Source organism: Macrosteles quadrilineatus, unplaced genomic scaffold (assembly GCF_028750875.1).
Source record: "Macrosteles quadrilineatus isolate MER2022 unplaced genomic scaffold, UCM_ALF_1.0 Scaffold_2__2_contigs__length_208266976, whole genome shotgun sequence".
Taxonomy (NCBI): Eukaryota; Metazoa; Arthropoda; class Insecta; order Hemiptera; family Cicadellidae; genus Macrosteles; species Macrosteles quadrilineatus.
In genome coordinates, this window is record NW_026542595.1 from 189,625,004 (window position 1) to 189,645,690 (window position 20,687).

General features: G+C 33.8%; 1 protein-coding gene across 7 annotated transcripts in view; it reads right to left on the reverse strand.

The window, feature by feature from the left end:
• Positions 1 to 418: 418 nt before the first annotated feature.
• LOC128984367 (kinesin light chain-like) overlaps positions 419 to 20,687 on the reverse strand; it is a 153,717-nt gene continuing 133,448 nt past the window's right edge. For 4 of the 7 annotated variants that reach the window (XM_054403677.1, XM_054403679.1, XM_054403678.1 and 1 more), the window contains 3 exons: positions 7,433 to 7,536; positions 2,422 to 2,473; positions 419 to 895 (listed from right to left, as the gene is read on the reverse strand). In XM_054403677.1, the coding sequence (XP_054259652.1) occupies positions 824 to 895; positions 2,422 to 2,473; positions 7,433 to 7,536 (228 nt within the window). In that variant the 3' untranslated portion in view covers positions 419 to 823. Of the gene's footprint in view, positions 896 to 2,421; positions 2,474 to 6,636; positions 6,728 to 7,432; positions 7,537 to 8,269; positions 10,171 to 20,687 lie in introns of those variants that run through there. The other 3 variants (XM_054403682.1, XM_054403683.1, XM_054403681.1) reach the window with 3 other exon arrangements.

The following is a 20,687-nucleotide window of genomic DNA, read 5'->3' on the forward strand; positions in this document are numbered from 1 at the left end:
TGAAATACAGATAGCTGTGTCATTCAACTGAAATACTATCAATAAATAATAAATACAATTATCACAAAATACCTAAGTTGTATATAAAATACTAATAAATTAAACAATAATTTTAAAATCATCTACCAATGAAAACGGGTACAATGTAAAATAATACTTGAATTACGTAAAAACTTAACAGAAATGAATTCTACCCCAACCTCACTATCTCTCTGGACTGATTTGGTCAGAAAGATGCCAACTTATTTATACTTTACTGATGCTTACTTTAGCACTACCAATATAATGTCTATTGGTAGTTTAAAACAGCCTTTCCAACTCAACTCATAATACTTAACAGAAGTTGAATCTGCCACATAATCGTGACTACAGACTATGAAAGAATTATCACATGGGTATGTTTGATGAAATTGTCCAATCTTTTGCAAGCAATATATTTTAAATGCCTGAAATACTCAAGTGTAAACAAGAATTGTCATGAAACAAATGCATTGAAAATTTCACAATTTTTTAGCATTATGTCACTTTGGTATACACAAATTACAAGCCTGAAACAACACATTTACCATATAAAATATGATTAATCGGTAAAAAATATCCATCGTACTTAAGTTAAATATCCTCAAACCAGATAAATATAGATAACAAATTACAAATAATACTTAACAGGGTATAAATAAATGTTACGACTATTTACAAGTACACAATCAGTTGTAGCCTCAATGGAAACTCAATACGTGTAAAACTGATACTTTTGCCAAAGCTATGAGTTAACGAGCTACAAGCTACGGTAAGTCTTACAACTAACAAGTCGGTAAATAAACTATGTGGCTTGTATATTGAGATTTTCGGAGCTGGAGCTAGCCGTACGGGAGTGAGGGACCTGTGTGTGGCCCTGCAACAAGTAAAGTAATTATAAACATGGAGAAAATATTTCAAATTACAAACAGTAACGGAAAACATTTTAAACAATAAAAATTCTTCGCTATACAAGTCCTTGTTGAACCACGACATCCTAACAGTCAGATTCAATTTCGGTAGAGAGGAAAGAAAATAATGCTGCTATACTCAATTCCACGTTCATTACAGGTAGACTATAACATAAGCTGTGCTATCACCATTACAGGAAACATTCTCCTACCATAGTCAGACTAACAAAAGGATCCACTTTTATGGCATGGTCAGCATTGGTTATACACAGTTTACACATGACACAAAAACAGTGGCGTAAGTAGCTACATCGAGCGACGCCCCCTCCTGCAGTACATGTGGATGCCCCTCCCCCACCAAAACATCACCACGTATGTTTTACTCGTTTATCTCAGCAAAAGGCGTGATTTTCATCGTCTCCCTCCGTCATGGAAACATAGTCATCGTTTTCCGTGATCTTGGCCAAATCTTGAATATATCCTGCATTCATGTAGACATGCTACGGTCATGGAAACTCTCATCCTTTACCGTGATCCCCTCAACATCTTGTACATCACCCGCGGCTTTGAAGTCCTCCTCTTCTTCTCCAGCGGTCGTCACGGACGCAATTTTGTACGCGATTGTGGCAAAATTATGAATATCTTTTTCGGTCTTTTAGACATCATCTTCGTCTAACGGAAACGGTGACATCTTTTTCCACGGTTGCGGCAATATCTTGAATATCTTCTTCGCTCTTAAAGACATCATCAACGCCTCCCACGGTTTCGAATAGGTCATCATTTTCTGCAATTGCGGTGACAGTCGGACCTCGAGGCCCCCCGCACTGCAGGGGTTGAAGGGGTGTTATTTATGCCACTGCACAAAAACAAAGACAAAACAATGTTTTTGCCGTTATTTGTAATTAAACGCAATACTGCGGCTATTGAAATAAAAATTAATTATCAAGTCTGCGTGTTGGTTCAACTAACTGTCTTTTGGCTAAAGAAGGGTGCTAAAGACAAACAAATTTACAAATTTCAGTAATTTCTATACCATTATGATTTTTTTTTAAGATGGATTGATATTTTTTTTTCTGTATGATTTGGTGTTTTGGCTTTGGGAAAGTTAATATTGTTATGAAAAGAACAAATAAAAAATAAAGGAGCATTTATATGTTCTGATGTTTAGAGCTCACTTTATATTTTTACTCAATTACTGAGCTTACCTTATCTTTTTAATCAATTGCTAAGCTCACCTTATGTTCTCAATCAATTTAATTACTTAGCACATTTTATCTATTCAATCAATTACTGAGCTCACCTTATCTTTTTAATCAATTGCTAAACTCACCTTATGTTCTCAATCAATTTAATTACTTACCACATCTTATCTATTCAATCAATTACTGAGCTCACCTTATCTTTTTAATCAATTGCTAAGCTCACCCCTTATGTTCTCTTTTAATGTAATTACTTAGCACATCTTATCTATTCAATTAATTACTTTGCTCACCTTATCGTGCACTGATGTACTAAGACCTGAGAGTGACTTTGCGCGCTTCATGCTAAAACAGAAAAACTGAATGTTACAAAAATAGATTTTTCTTCAAACAATTAGGTAAACTTAGAAGAGGTATTTAAATCACAAACTAGTTTTAGGTAGAAACTGTTTTATCAAACCTAAATCACTATCTTTGTGACCTTAGAATTGTGGTTTAAACATGTATTTTTTAGATTTAGTAAAATGTTATTATGATGGTAAATTCTTTGCTTATCTTATCAATGTTTTGTCCTTTAAAATAATATTAATCTGCTTATAATTTTGATGCTGGGAAGCTGTTATTGTATAAGAAATAAGCCAAATAATTTTTTTTTTAACGTGTGATCATTATCATTAGATAAATAGAGTGTACAATTGATTGAAAAGCTACCTGATTTATAATTGAGCAATAGTAAAAAAATATCAGGCACAAATTGGAATGTAAGTACAGTTTTAACATTAAATGGAACATGAGAAATCAGGATTTATTAAATTAACATTGTTAATATTGACACCAAATTGTATAAAAACTACCCATTATATACTTTACATTTTTGTCAATTAACACTGCAAACCAGGAGTTAGTTAATACACCACTAGACAACTCCAAGTTAAATGTAAAAATATAACTTTTTACATTGGTACAAAGGTAACGTTTAATCTTATAACTTCCCATATTCCATATAAATTTTCAATCTGATTTAATTATTAAACAAAAAAAAATACCAAGTTAGTATTTTTTTACAAAAGAACAAACCAACCTTTTCATACACTACTTTACTGAATACATTAAAAGAAACCACACAAACTTACCTGAAAAGCAGATAGGCTCACAGAAGCAAATACACTAAGTGAAATTAGGGTTTTATTGGTTTAAAAAAGTATGTAAATTCAATATCAAAACCATAATTTTAACATGCAAAGCGAAAAGAATAGTTTCTACACAGCTTGTAAAGTACACATGCTATCTAAAATACTCCTATTGCAGCGAGGAAACCTGAAGACTTAACACAGCTGTTTGATAGAATTTTTACCAAGATCGCCAATTTGAAAGAAATTAGAACTTTGCAACTCTCAGTAGACCTAGTAAGTTTTTAAACTCATTGTAATAAAATGACTCTGGGGTTAAAGTGGTTTCTTGAGTTCCTCCAGCTTGTGGACACCAACCATCAAGTTCATATCTGACCACAAGGAGCATTAGAAACATTGATTTAAGTGACTGGAGTTTATCAAAATTCCTTTCAGTTGTCTAGAGAAGAGTGAAGGAAAATTTTACTCTCACAGTAATAAATGGAGGAATATTATATACCAATAAAAAAAAAAACAAATTATAACTCGCAATCAAAAAATTAGCTTAAAAACAAAATCTCCTCATGTACTCGGTGATATATCTGAGGGTTATTATTCTTGTCTGACATTTGTTATTGACCAATCTCACTTTGTGACAGAGCATTACTATAAATAGTTAGCTGATACAAGCAAAGTCTGCACCTTAGGTGGTGGTACAGGACTTACATTGCCTGGAGTAAGATAAGGGAGTTAACGTTTCTGTCCGAAGGATCGCCTACAATGTATGATGTCCTTGGGACGGCCATTCTACTCTTCTTGCACGTCTTAACCTTCGGTAGAAAACAAGAAGGAAAGTCCTCGTGGCATAGTTAGACCTAAGAAATGTGCTAAACAGTTCCAGGATAGTGTCTTGGGAGATTAGGGGATTTTTAACCGGTCCAAGGACATTGAGCCAGAAGGCACTATAGAGGACTTTGAGCTTCTCAGCGTCCGTAAAGGCATTTTAACCACCTTCCCACAAAAAAAACCTCTGCTGGCTATGTGTGGTACAGAGTGGGGCAAGGAAAACTGGCAAGGGCTTGTAGGTGCTAGAATTTCCAGGAGATGGGAGTTTCAGGTCCTCCACTTAATTGCCTGGTATGTCCCACGTCGCAAGTGCAGCAGTTTTTTCTTCCTTCGGACGTCATTTCAGTTGTTAGTGTTAAAAGGAGATCACAGTTAATGGAGAAAAGTGGGTTTGATGTGGAGAGAGAGGAAATAGGAGGAGAATTTAGGAGAGTTAGAAGAGGAGGCAGTCGAGTTTGACTATATAGAGTAGCAAATGTTGAATTCCAATAATATGTAACTGTTTTTAGAGTGAAAATGAACGTAGTTGAATTAAGCGTTGATGTAAATTACAGAGTTCTGTCATAAACACTGATGTTTTACCCAAGCCAAACTGTAAGGACAGAATGTCCTTACTATGAAATCTTTTATGCCACATAAACTGTCAAGTATCGGAAACAGAGAGATAATTGGAAATTGTGCATTTTTAATTTTAGAAATATCGTTTAACTTTTTATGTTACTAATCTATAGAGTTTAATTGCTTAAATAGCTAACGAGTGTGGGATAGCTCCAGTACTCCTGGACCATATAATCAGAAAAGTCTTAGTCCCTTACAGGGGTGGCTCGAGGGGGCTATAGGGGCTAAAGCCCCTTCATTGGACCCTAGGAAAATAAATTTAAACATACATCTCGTCCTAAAAACGTAATGGAGGTTTTTAGACACAGTTCTAGACATAAACATTAGATTTTTTTAGAAAGCCACCATACAGTTTAAAAAATACCAAACATTGCGGGAGTGGACCCCCTCTCCCCCCCTCTCTTGACAAGGACCTAGAATAACCAAAGTCCCTTTTGGGTTGAAAAACTACAAAATTACTGATGTACTATTGATGAGATGCAAACAACGTTAGAAAATGTTCTCCTATTGATATGCATCAAACCAGCCTTTGGCCATTATGAACACAGTTTTAATGTTGCCTTTACATGAAAATTATTTAAAGTTTAAAGTTTAAGAAAAAATCAATGATTGACATTCTAAGCTAATCAACGAAGAACGAGAGATCCTCATCAATCATAACTTTTTAAAGATATACACATTTTTAGTTGCACCAGTTGCGTCATTATCTAGAATATCAACCTTTTTAACATAAAAGTTGAAGAATTATTTTTATTTGCTGTGCCGAGGCCAAAATTATTGACTACATGCTACATATCTGACTTTCCGTTAGTAAAAGTAGTCCTTTACGATACCGGTTCGCAACAGTTGAGAATTGTCTAGGTTACAGTAAAAAGTAAATTTTGGAAACCTATAATAAAAAAAAAATGGTCTGACTAAAATAACGGCTCATTATACACACATGAATGAGATGGACAACTTTTCAAAACTAAAAAAGAATTAGATTGTGGAAAAATATGAGTAGTTCTGAAGAAAAGAAAAACATTGGTTCGGTAGGGCGTTTATTTGGACTACTTCACTAGCCCTAAAAAAATTGATCCAAGGCAAATTGTATCAGCTGTTCATCATAACTGTTGTACTAAAATCTGGAGATTTTATCATTTTCCTACCAGGAACGTCTTTAAAACATTCTAAATACAACTCTTTTACTTTAACTAGAGGTCGTCCAGTGGTAGAAAACTCTACCAAACTGTAATGTACAGACTCCTCTATTTTCACCCCACACTGTAAATAAAACATATGATTGGAATTTCTTCAATAATTTGTTTTCATTATCTGTTTATATTTTGTTGTTGTTTCGTCACCGGCATGAATACCCATAAGGCCCGTTAAATTTTTTTTATTTAAAATTCATTTTTGTGCTTATTTATGAGCCTATTTTAATTTATAAAGGGATTCTGCACATCTACAGGAAATTATCTTTCTAACAATATGTGCAGATTTTCCCTGTGATGTACACGAGATGAGAAAAAAGGTTTTAAAGAAACATGCTTGCCTAAATAGATTGAACATCACTCTAGCTTAAGGATCAGCTTTACGTTTGCAAATAACACATTTAACTGACTCAATCTGCCTATGATTTGACTGATTGTCACTCTCTAATTAACTTTTAATTGGCACCTGTGTATGCATCAGTGCCTAAATATCAGCACATGTATCCAAATTAGTCAGTAACCCAATTCAATCAAAAGAAGAATCTTCAACATGATAAACGTTAATTAAAGCACTCATAATTATATTAAACCTGTTTTGTGTTTTGATAAGCTTGGATAACACTTGCTTAGTGGAGGTGCCGATTCAAAACTACCTATTGTAAAAATTTAAATGAAGCATTGCTCTCAGTGCTAGTGAAGTTTCAAATTGGAATATTCCATGTGCTGTTTTGAAATCTCTTACCAGAATTATTAAGCTTGGCTCGCTGGGAGCCAAATAAAGCCGTAGATTTTATGTAGGCAGATTTCAGGTCAGAGTTCCAAGATTTCTGCAGCTACACAAAAATTGTATTATTATTCTTAGATCTAGGACAAAATCTTTGTGTACTAAAAGTAATTGGACTTTTGTAAGTCTGCCATTATATAGAGTTCTCCTATTCCTTTGTTGGAAATACTTTCTCAAACCCTGTCAACTGTTCGACGTTTAGATAAAACTCCAGAATCCTTCTTTCAAAATACTTTTCCTAACTCTTCTTCATTACAAGTGACAATGCTGCTGCTTACAGCATTTAATGATTTAATCCTTATTTCACTTGTACCTTAAATTTAAATTTCTTTAAAAATTAATTGAGTTTAAATATTTTTGTTTTTAATAAGTCTATTAAAGAACCTTAATTACAATTATCAACAATGAATGAAAAAGTGAAACACCTGAAAAGGATACCGAGTAAACAGTCAGTTTTGCGAAATTAACATTAAGAACAGAACACACAAGACAAAAGGCAAAACATGGAAGAAACATCGGCAAAGTGGAACATTAAAACCACAAAATCTATGAAAAAACCCCATCTAAGTTCTCACAAAAATACACATGAGCACACTGTTACTACGACACAAAAATCCATTACGAATTCCAAAAAATTGCAAAATCTAAAAGCAGATTCAGACGAAAAAAGTAACATACAAAAAACTAACAAACAAAGGAACATCACACAGCGAATTAGTAGAAACACGACAAGACCGCACATGCCAGAACCTACCTGATCTCCGCTTCACTTGAGCGGCCGAATCTCATCAGTCGAGCACTCGATCGGCGAATAGACGCTTTCAGCTTGGAGAAAGACCCGCTTCGCTTCATTTTCCCCTTTAAAACAACCCGATAAAAAATGTGAACCCTCCCTTGTAATGTACAGAGAACCAGGGGCGGTGGCGTGGGCTCAAATGAAACTCAAATCTGTCATCACAGCTCCTTTTATTTTTACAAAAGTTGTCCGTATATACAAACAATGCTATAACTAGAAGGCAACGGCAGAGCCAAGGTAACATACCTCCCTTGGTCGGGACAAGACTCCCAGACAGTAAACTTTGGGCAAATACAGAATCTTTTCTTTGTGAGTGTTTATCAGATGTGATATAAAAGATAATATAAGATCCATTAGGTTTGTTTTGGTTGAAAGAGCACTTGGCTTGAGAATGCATTAAGGTAAAGGTGGATACACAACAATGCTACTCAAGAAAATAGGCCTACACCAAACAGTTTATAGCTCACAAAAGTTCACAATAAAATACAATTAATTTCATATCTTTCTTCTCTAAGAAGCGTCTTCATAAGGAAGTGTAAGCAGTACAATAAAAAGTAAATTTAATTAATGTTTTGAACTTTTTGGGTGCAATCAACTGCCTGTAACTCTATACATGGGTAAGTTAGTTGTGTGTATCCACTCCTTCTTCCTTCATGTATAGAAGATCTAACAATGAATTTGGGTTCTCTAAGAAATATTCTATCAAAATAAAATAAAAATATCTCAGCTAACACTCACATAGATTTAGTTAATACACGGAATATGCTAAACTAAAAAATTAAAAGATCTTTTTGTGTTTATCAGTACATGTTTAATTAAAAAAATAAATTAAGATTTTAAAATCATTATATAATTAAAATCTACAATATAAAAAAAAAGAATTGTACATAAACTATACATTAAAAACATCGTAAACGAGTATTTAAAAACAGAATAAGTATTTTGTTCAGTTATTTTCAATGAATAATAGGAATTATCTACCTGATCAAACATAAACAAAACTAATATACTAGGTATAAAATAAACAATCAAATATAGTCTAAGGTTTAGGGAAGCCCACAAATCTAAAACAATAACTAATAATAGGAAATAAAAATTACAGAGCATTGAAGAAGGCTTGTTTGATGAAAGCATGATTGGAAAAAATAAAAAATAAATAAGAGATTGCAACATATTAGATTCAAATAGATTAAGGTGAAAATGAAAAGAACTGTGTTCCATATAGATGCAGAAAAAAATTACTTGAAAAATAACTAGCTATGAGAGTAGTTCAGAAATGCAATATTAGATAGACCTACCAGATTAAATATCAACTTTGCTTTCATTAAAAACAAAACCTCCAACAACATGCCCACTTCTACCCACATGTTCGCATCATTGCAACTAACCCACTAGGCTAACAAAACATTACACATCTAAAATCTGTTGAGCATTCTAAGCGTACAGAATGACGCAGCCTACACTCTAAGTTTGATTAGTTTATGGCTTACACTTCTAAAACTAACAAAAAAAACTTGCTATGATGTGCTTGTCATGTCAAAGGGTATCCGACTAAACAAAGTCTAAGTTTGTAAAATAAAATTTCGATCAAAATGAGAATTCTTGATTTTGTCATAAAATGCAAAAAAGGAACCATTCAATAACATGCCAATAATTTTGGCAATAAACCGCTTAAATTATTCGTTCTGATAACATTTTATATACATTAGTGTATAAAGTAACTGGTGGTTCTCTATTCACAGTTTTTTTTACAAAACGCTCAAAAGGAGCTTATACAAATATTATCAACAAGATAATCACAATATAATAACAAGTGATTCAGTTAAAGGTTACAATTTTAAGATAATTTGCATAACTGGGCATTGTTTAAGGGCATTTGTTGTTGTTTTTGTTCACAAGAAGTGTTGTTCAATAAGAGAATGTGTTTTAACTGCAAATAACTTTTCAAAAAAGAGAAAGATTTGAAGCTTAAAGATTTGAAGCTTGTGCCTTAAGTTTTGGAAAATGCCAAAGCTGTTGCAGTCAATGGGGACCATTATCAGGAGATGATAAGTAATTACATTTGGCAGAAGATGGAAGAATTGAGTGGTAATGACAATCTGAACAACTTGTGGTTCCAACAAGACGGGGACTTTAAACATGCAGCTGGAGAAACCTCACACCATTAGATACATTTTTTACATAACTTGAACTTTTTTGGGGTAACTTGAAGTAGAAGGTTAGACAATCAAACCCAACTTGATTCGGAACTGAAGGTTGAGACTAGAATTTTCCATAAAACCTCACAATTGAACAAGAAAGTGATTCAATGTTTCATCAAAAGGGCAAAGTCTGAAGATCAGTGATCTGACAGATGCCATTTGTAATGTTCAATGAACATTCTAACAAAGTGTCTAAAAAACATACTCAGTAAGTAAACTACAATGCATGCTAACCCATTTTAAAATTGTAACCTCCAACTGAATCAACCTATATAAATCCTAAATTACTCGTAACCGAGCAAATAAATGTATAAAAGGAGCTATGTATTTCCGCAAAACTCGGTGCGGCTCAAATTAAGTAGATAAGACTTAACCTAGCATGCAAGATGGCATTCATCACGCGTTGTGGTTGAGTCCGAGAACGTTGAAAAGTTTGTTTTTGAGTCCGCCCGTGCGTGGGTCCAACGCCCCAGTTCTCTGTACATAACCAGTTCCCTGTGACAAATAAAAATGTCAACATCCGTTCTAAACGCAGGACTGGTATGGGACAAAGTGTACAACTGTTTCCCCATTGGTATGAACTCCCGCTATAAGGTTGCTTTACATACCTCGCATCTTCAAATCTAAGAGAAACTTGAGATTAGGTTTCAAGTTCTCTGAAAAACATACCTAAACAATTAAAATATGTTAAAAAGTTGAATGAATTTGATGTAATCCTATTTTATTACAAATTTACTTTATAAGTCTGTTGTAAAATAGTACAAGACAAAATTCAAATTTTGCTTCTATTTATTTCTTAAATGAAACACAAGTTTTAAGCAGAATTGATGTATATATTTATGGTTTATTTTTCATGTTTCAGGAATGCAGTAAAACCCCTAAACCTGGGTCAACGGAAACTATAATGCTAATTCGAATCAATTGGAAAATTAAGGATTTTGTAATGAATAGGTTTGACAGCAGGCTTACCTTACATACGAAATAGATGAAAGTGCACAAATAAACACATAAACACTTACAATAGAGCTCCAACTATCCCAACTCCAAATATCCAAATCGCTTACAGAAAGAAAAAAAATCCTAAAACCACAGTGCAGTAATTATAATTGTTGTTAAAGAAGGCAGAAATCCATAAACTCCCTTGCGGTAATTTTTTCATTGAATCCCACATTCGTGGAAACTCGTCATTGTTTTCTGCGATCGCGGCATAATCTTAAAACATCTTCCGCAGTCTTGAAGACATCATCATCATCTCCCGCGATCATGGAAAAATCTTGTATATCTCTCACAGTTGTGTAAAATAGATCATGACTCCTTTGGTCATGGAAACTCGTCATTGTTTTCTGCGATTGTGGCATAATCTTAAAACATCTTCCGCAGTCTTGAAGACATCATCATCATCTCCCGCGATCATGGAAACATCTTGTATATCTCCCACAGTTGTGTAAAATAGATCATGACTCCTTTGGTCATGGAAACTCGTCATTGTTTTCTGCGATCGCGGCACAATCTTAAAACATCTTCCGCAGTTTTGAAGACATCATCATCATCTCCCGCGATCATGGAAACATTTTGTATATCACCCACAGTTGTGTAAAATAGATCATGACTCCTTTGGTCATGGAAAGTCGTCTTGTTTTCCGTGATCGCGATAAAATCTTTGACATCATCTGCCGTCTTGTAAAGATCATCATTGTCTCCCGCAGTCACGAAAACATCGTGTCATCTTTCTCAGGATTGTGACAATATCTTAAAATATTTTCCTCCGTCCTCCTTTGCAGACGTGTTCTGAGATTGCAATAGTAAAAGCTTGGCTTGACTCAGCCTATTTACTGTAAAATATCCAGATTTTTCAAAAAAATCCAGCTATTTGTATCTTTTATCTACCACATGTGTTACAGTCCCAATAGATTCGGATGATTGGAGTTCTAATGTAGCTCCAAAATTTGAGTTTTTGTGTTTATTTGTGCATTTTCATATTTTTGCCAGTAATTTAAGTTGCTGTTACACCAATTCATTACAAAATTCTTAAGACAGGCCTCCTTAAACCCTTAAATCTCAAACGTTGATTAACTGAAAAAAAGGTTATCGCAAACAGCCTCACTTTTTTTATTTCTGTTATTCAGGGTTTTACTGAGTACAAAAATATTTGTTGGAACCATATAAACTGGAGTCACTAACAAGAATTACCATATAAGAGAAATTTTCCATTCAATCAAAGTAATTGATGTTTTGCATGTCAGTAAAAATTCTTTCTCCCTACATAAAAATTGGAAACAATTTGTAAATATGTTTCCACTTATGTTTAAAGAGATACAAATTATTTGGGGATAAGTGAAATTTGTTTAGTTTAAAGAACAACAGAATTTGTGATTTTCTATTTTAAATCAAAACTTTAAAATGTATTGTTATCTTGTATACAAATTGCTTTATTCAAAAAAGTTATTGTTTTTAGAAACTTGTATCATTAGCACCTTATGTAAGTACATTTTAGGGCTCTCAACCCATGTTTTGGTAAATTAGACCTAAATTTTACAGGGCTTTATCTTCCACCCACTTACCTCACAGCTGACTACAAACTAAACTAGAGAACTGGTGCAGCTAAAAGCGGAATAATCACAGTTTATATTTATATCTCATTAATTTTCCTTTTCAAGATGGGTTGGCTTCGGATTACCAAGATAGACTATAGGAGGTTTAAAATACACGTAATATCGGTAATGCAATTGGTTACTTTGGCAACTAGTTTCGGCTCACAATGGAGCCATCATCAGGCGTTACAAGGACAGAATAGATTCTTCCGAAGGTTGTCAGTTGTCATATTTCATACACATTTAAAAACAAAACACAAATAGAGTTAGTACGATGTGACCGGTGAGAGTTTACCTCTAGACCGCCAGACCCTATGTAATGTGTGTGAAATAAAACGACCTTTGGAAGAAGCGATCCTGTGGTTGAAACGTCTGATAATGGCTCCATTGTGAGCCGAAACTAGTTGCCACAGCAGCCAATTACATTGCCCATCAAAGAATTTTAATCTTAAACGACATGGTATATTAGGTGAGGTCAATACTTCAGTATGATAATATTTTTGTTGGGCATCACTCACCTTATTGAAGTCACGAGAACGTAGTCCTTGTCATGTCACAATCATACACAGTTCATTGCACATAAAAATATACAAAAATAAAAATAAAAATAAATACAAATTTAAAATATCAGACAAAAGTTCTCAACACCGACGTTTCGCCGCACCAAAATCAACGTGCGGCGTTTTCAAGGTTATTTCTCTTCTCACGCAATCGTTGTGAGCGCCTAACCACGACTGACGACCCCGGTGGTGGAGGAGGGGGAGGGGGGACTCTGTTATCAAGAACAGCTGATGGCATTATCTTCTTTTGTTTAGATTTTTCTATGCATCCTTTAATTTCTTTCTCTATTAGTGTATTGTAAACCGGGCTGATATCAATGGATGCGTTGGCTAATGAATCTTGATCTGAAGTAATAAACAAAGCCTCAATAATATTCCTTTTCTTCCAATTAGGCTCCTTGTATAATATACAGCTTTCCTCCCACTTTATACAATGCCCGGTGTCATGAACGTGTTCAGATATTTTTGAATCATAGGTTACACGTGTATCAACTTTTTTCATGTGTTCATGAACCCGTATGAGAGCCGGTCTTGAAGTTTGACCTACATAGCTACGTTTACACGAGCATGGGACCTTGTACACCACGTTTTTATTGTCATTACCACAGTTAGGAGGTTTCACTTTAGATACCTGTCTTCTTATCGTGTTTTTTGAGGTAAAGACCGTCCTAATACCTTGCTTAGCATTCACGCGCCGTATTTTCTCCGAAAGGTTTTTAATATACGGAATGCATACTGTGGCCAGAGGTTTGTTATCTTTAGGTGGTAAACTTGTATCAGAGCTGGATATTTTTCTTAAGGCTTTATTTATGAATCTTTTAGGGTACCCACTGTTAAGTAAGCGGTTTTTTATAGTTACTACCTCATGCTGAAAAGTCTGTTCATCACTACAGATTAGTTTCGCCTTTTTAATAAGCCCAATTATTAAACCTAATTTTACGTGGTCCGGATGGTATGAATCAAAATGCAAATATTGTCCTGTTGCCGTAGGCTTCTTGTACATACTGGTATGCCAAGTGTCCGAGGACCTATCCACCATTACATCTAAGAACGGAAGTTTACAATCATTTTCAAATTCAATAGTGAATTTAATAGTATCACAAATGCTGTTTATATGCTCCTTGAACCTATTAAGCTCTGAAATGCCACTTTCCCACAAGCAAAAAACATCGTCCACGTAACGCAACCATAACTTAGGCTTAACCTCAGCTGTTGTAATAGCTTTATGTTCAAAGTCATCCATGAAGATGTTACTTAAAATGGGACTTAGTACACCTCCCATTGCCATACCAGCCGTTTGGGCGTAAAAAGTATCTTCAAACTGGAAGTAATTGTTATTTACACAGACCGTGAGCAGTTCCATGATTGAGTCAATTGGTAGTTTAGTTCTCTCAGGAAGAGTGTCATCAATCATCAATTTTTGTTTAACAATCTCCAAACATGGGACAATAGGTACATTGGGAAATAGATTAGTCACATCAAAGCTGACCATTATCGTCTTGTCATTAAGAGTATAATCCCTTATCTTTTGTACAAAATCTTCCGAATTTCTTAAATGGGACGTTGAGTGGCCAAATAATGTCAAATAATGTCAAATAATGTTGACATTATTTGGCCACTCAACGTCCCATTTAAGAAATTCGGAAGATTTTGTACAAAAGATAAGGGATTATACTCTTAATGACAAGACGATAATGGTCAGCTTTGATGTGACTAATCTATTTCCCAATGTACCTATTGTCCCATGTTTGGAGATTGTTAAACAAAAATTGATGATTGATGACACTCTTCCTGAGAGAACTAAACTACCAATTGACTCAATCATGGAACTGCTCACGGTCTGTGTAAATAACAATTACTTCCAGTTTGAAGATACTTTTTACGCCCAAACGGCTGGTATGGCAATGGGAGGTGTACTAAGTCCCATTTTAAGTAACATCTTCATGGATGACTTTGAACATAAAGCTATTACAACAGCTGAGGTTAAGCCTAAGTTATGGTTGCGTTACGTGGACGATGTTTTTTGCTTGTGGGAAAGTGGCATTTCAGAGCTTAATAGGTTCAAGGAGCATATAAACAGCATTTGTGATACTATTAAATTCACTATTGAATTTGAAAATGATTGTAAACTTCCGTTCTTAGATGTAATGGTGGATAGGTCCTCGGACACTTGGCATACCAGTATGTACAAGAAGCCTACGGCAACAGGACAATATTTGCATTTTGATTCATACCATCCGGACCACGTAAAATTAGGTTTAATAATTGGGCTTATTAAAAAGGCGAAACTAATCTGTAGTGATGAACAGACTTTTCAGCATGAGGTAGTAACTATAAAAAACCGCTTACTTAACAGTGGGTACCCTAAAAGATTCATAAATAAAGCCTTAAGAAAAATATCCAGCTCTGATACAAGTTTACCACCTAAAGATAACAAACCTCTGGCCACAGTATGCATTCCGTATATTAAAAACCTTTCGGAGAAAATACGGCGCGTGAATGCTAAGCAAGGTATTAGGACGGTCTTTACCTCAAAAAACACGATAAGAAGACAGGTATCTAAAGTGAAACCTCCTAACTGTGGTAATGACAATAAAAACGTGGTGTACAAGGTCCCATGCTCGTGTAAACGTAGCTATGTAGGTCAAACTTCAAGACCGGCTCTCATACGGGTTCATGAACACATGAAAAAAGTTGATACACGTGTAACCTATGGTTCAAAAATATCTGAACACGTTCATGACACCGGGCATTGTATAAAGTGGGAGGAAAGCTGTATATTATACAAGGAGCCTAATTGGAAGAAAAGGAATATTATTGAGGCTTTGTTTATTACTTCAGATCAAGATTCATTAGCCAACGCATCCATTGATATCAGCCCGGTTTACAATACACTAATAGAGAAAGAAATTAAAGGATGCATAGAAAAATCTAAACAAAAGAAGATAATGCCATCAGCTGTTCTTGATAACAGAGTCCCCCCTCCCCCTCCTCCACCACCGGGGTCGTCAGTCGTGGTTAGGCGCTCACAACGATTGCGTGAGAAGAGAAATAACCTTGAAAACGCCGCACGTTGATTTTGGTGCGGCGAAACGTCGGTGTTGAGAACTTTTGTCTGATATTTTAAATTTGTATTTATTTTTATTTTTATTTTTGTATATTTTTATGTGCAATGAACTGTGTATGATTGTGACATGACAAGGACTACGTTCTCGTGACTTCAATAAGGTGAGTGATGCCCAACAAAAATATTATCATACTAAAGAATTTTAAATCGCTCTTTTTTTTCTGCTAATTAGTAAGTTAAGAAAATTAGCGATAAATCGGGTAAAAATCTGTGATATTAACAATAAGAAATTAATAAATAAAAATTAGCAAATTAGAATTTTTACACCAATTTGTAATTCAAAGTCAAATGACTAACCTATTTTATTCCCAAACTATTGGGAAAGAAATAGGCTTTGTATGTGAACATTATATATTAAATTAAATATCTTGTAAAAAAGCATTGGTTTTCAAACTTCGACACTTTAGAAAAATCAAGTCTTACGTAATGAATGAAAATTTTCATTTAACATATTAAACTTTGAACATTTTTACTCTTCATTTTAATTTGCATGCAATGTTTGATAAACACAAGTTAGTGGAAAAATGTATTTTTAAAATCTACAAAAACACAATTTTAACTATGTCAATGTTATATTAAGTAAACATTCAATAGTTAGTAAAATTGAAATAGTTTTAAATGTGTAAAATATAGATGAAACAAGTTATGAGTAAGAACAATACAGTTTTGAGTTCATAGGATGGGAAAGCCTCAGAAGCAAGTAGTGGTAAATTATATTTAAACTGTACAACCAGCTTCAACGGCACTGACCCATCGATGTATAATAACTCCCTGGATTGCGCGCTCAGGTTGAAGTAGGGCTCGAAAAACGGTCCGCCGCTGCCTTGCTCTGTCCGCGAGGAGTGGGGATAAAGGCATGAGTCACCCTAGTGGCGAGCGTCGCGCCCGCTCTCGCCGTGTATTGCTATGTTAGTTTTGTGGAAATATTCCAATGATAATTGATTGTAACGAACTTAAGGAGGTTATATAGGCATATATAATTAATCTACGTACTTGCTCACACTTTATAGACTATGTGTCAAAAGTAAATCTCATAAGAAATTTAGTGATGTTATGAAAGAGTTAGATTTATTAATATTTGAACATTAAACAGGGCAAAATATATCACAATAATTATTTGATCACAAAGCATGTCATCATTTGCTGCTGTGAGGCCCAATTATTATTGAGATACTTTGCAACATTTATGAATATATATTTTGTTTATAGTGTACTAGCTGTTACCCACGGGCTTCACCCCGTTTGACTTCATAAGTATTAATAAAATTATTGAATGGTTAAGTTAAGCTGAAATAAACAAAACAGGATACAGTAATACAAACAAATAAGTACAACCATAGACTAACCGTTTTATCTATGGTACAACTGAGGTATTTTTAACATTAGGTATATGGAAAGTTCCCTTTCGAAAGGAATTACGACCGTAAAGGGCAATTTTCGAAATAATAAATAGTTTTGGGCAAGGTTTCTCGTCATGATGAACATTTTAAGTGTATGGTTTATGGGGGTGTGACTTGTAGTTTTCTCAAAAGTTCATGGGTACTTTTGGCTTTATATATAGATGTATCTTTGCTATACTGTGATTAACGTGTTTGGAAAACATATTATGTTGCTAAATAAAATTGGTGTAGCCTATAATATTTAATGCCAATATCTCAAATGTATTTATTATTCTCACTGAAGTAAAATAATAACAAAATATTTTCTCAGGTATTAAATACTACTGTGGAATCCAACATTTATTCTTTGATTCAAAGAATTTTGTTAACTATAGACTACCGGTAAGCATTAAAATGCATAAACATACGCTTGTAAATTTCGTTACCATTCATCGTAATGTATTGACATATTTGATGTAATAAAATTATAATTAAATGCTAGAAACACAGTATCTAGATCCCGTAAACTGATGCTGAGCCGGCCGAGCTCCTAGCGCCAATGCCGCGCCAAGCGATTTTATGCCTATTTTTAATCGCTTAAAAATGATACAAGCAGACTCCGTATCAAAAAAAGCTTCAAATAAAAAATTAAATTCATACTTTGATCTAAAACTTTGCCGCAGGAATTTTTTTCCTGACCAAAAAATAAAAAAGTTCCTTGCTTACTACATTTTTCATGTTTTTAATGGTGTTAAAAAACGATCATCAGTTTTAATTTGCCTAAATAAATTATAAAGAATATGTTAAGGTAAAAACTAACTACATAGTAATAAGCACTGGTTTTTCCAGAAAAATAATATATCAATTTGAAATTTTTATGTTAACAAATAAATGTAGCAGAGCAGGTTGAGTGAATGTATGTTTGTGTAAAACAGTGAGGTTCATTCGGCCCGTCCGCCTCGGTACGCACGCGCACGGACCGTTTTTCCACCACCTAGCGCGCTATCCAGTAGAGTTATTATACATCGATGCACTGACCTAATTGTATATACTATATATCATAAAATAAAACAATAAAACAATTTAAAAAATGGGCAAAGAGTTTTTCTGGTTTGGGTCAGTATAAATAAATAATGGTTATAACATTTTAGGTGTTACGTTTTACATAAGCGCAACTTTTAGATTAAATTAACTATTTAAGTAATCTAACAATTTTGAGTAGGATTTTAATTTCTTAAAATGTGATTCACTAAAAAATTTACTTATTTTTGTTTGATGAAAACAATAAACTGTGATTATTATAGGTAAGTGCATAAAAAACACTCAACAATCATGCACAAAAACTTACCTTAGTGTGCTACCAGTAAGTTCTGTTTGCTTAATGTATATGTATGTAAAGTTGTACTGACTTACATTTCTAATCATTTATTCTCAGGATTCAAATCACTACAGTGAAATATAATTTTAAACTCTGATTTACAATCAAAGTAAATTCAACTACGACCTTAAATCCTAGAAAATATTCTTCTTGATTTATTTGACTAAAAAATACATATAACTCACAAAACTGGAAGTTATGAAAAAAAACTGCCCAAAATAAAATGAAAATCAATATTTTTATTTTAAGCTCTTAGCTTCATTGATACAGATTTTCCTTATTTCAAGCATTCCCGCATGTTAATTATTTGTTCTTTTGACGTTTTAGATCCATCAGAGGAAACCCTGATGAGTTAAATTGGGATGAGTTAAATTGGGTGCAAATTTAATTTCTCCAATTATGTTTCTTCTGAAATAGCATTTCCAAAATAAGAGCAACTTCTGTGTAAAACTGTAACAAATTTTAAATCACACAACTAATGTAAATAAATATTGTATTATTTAATAATGTAAATTAACAATTTTATTTATTTATCAATTGTATTAAGTTCAATGTGTTAATTTTAAATGTTCCTTACCCTAGAACAATTTTATTTTGATACTTTTCGCATCAAATAACAAAGGAAATATTTTGCGAAATTTACTTCAAATAGTACTAATGTTATTGTGAAGTTCCAATATTTGCTTTTTTAAATTTTTACAGAAATATTAAAAGTTTTGGTAGGAAAAGCATTACAAGACTCCTGAGAAAAGTAACAACGAAATGTCTTTATTTTTCATTAAGATGTCATAAGCCCAATATGAATAGATAATATTAATTAATAAATTGTATGCACATTAATCTATAGGAAATTAAAATAAATTATTTAATTTCTGTTCTTTGAAAACCCACAGAAACAATAAGAGACAAGTAGATAATATTTTTTCCAAGATTCACTGATTTAGAAAGGGTATACATTTTTATTATTTGAACAACAGTGATGATGACTGCAAAGAAGATTTGTAAGGAAGATGCCAAATAATGTACGTAAAAATTTCAAGTATGACAAGTCGTAAAATAGTTACAACGATAAGATTAAATCTAGTAATTGTGTATACCTTTTGAACCCAGGTATTTTTTTCTCTTCGATCCGGGTAATCTACTCTTTGAAGAAGTTCTATTTGGTTCTAAATATCAGGGTTTTGTTTATGATTTTTTATTGCGTCACTGCACTACAATTTTCTCAGTCTGAGCAATATGCATTTTTTATTACTAGAGGGTAAAATATCTTAATCCGTCATGTGATCAATGACACCGATGTGCAGTGACAGGTTTCAACCCGGCAATGGGGCCATCATCAGGCCTAGATGGAACATGGAATCTGGAATCACTCCGAACAGGTTGTCGAAAGTCTTAGAATACGTAAGGAAGAGCAATTAATGTTTTTACAAAACAATTGAGGCCGTAAATTTATTAAGCGGCCACAAGCGTTCTGTCAAAATGTATTTATATGTTAATTGTTCTTCGTTACATATTTTAAGACTTTCGGTTACCTCTTTGGAGTGATTCCATGTTAATTCTACGACTGATGATGACCATTGCTGGGTTGAAACAGGTCGCCATTGATCACATGACAGATTAAGATATTCTAACCTCTAGTAATAATTTAAATTGTGATCAGGAGGCAAAAAACTACAAAAATAAATTAAAAATTAATATTATTCATTCTGATAGCCCCTGGACTACGAATAATGACTTATATAGGCTTATCTAGTCAGTAGTCCAAAATTGTGTCTTAATTCAACTAATGTTGATCAAAGCTGACATGTTTCGTTGCATTGCAACATCGTCGGAGCTTTACGTCAAAAACATCAAACAATTTAAACATAAAATACAACACGGGACACGGAACATTTAAACACGAAAAAACACGATAGCGCTATCATGACACGGCACGGCAGCGGTTGTAGGTAGACTGGACACTGGTTATGTAACTTC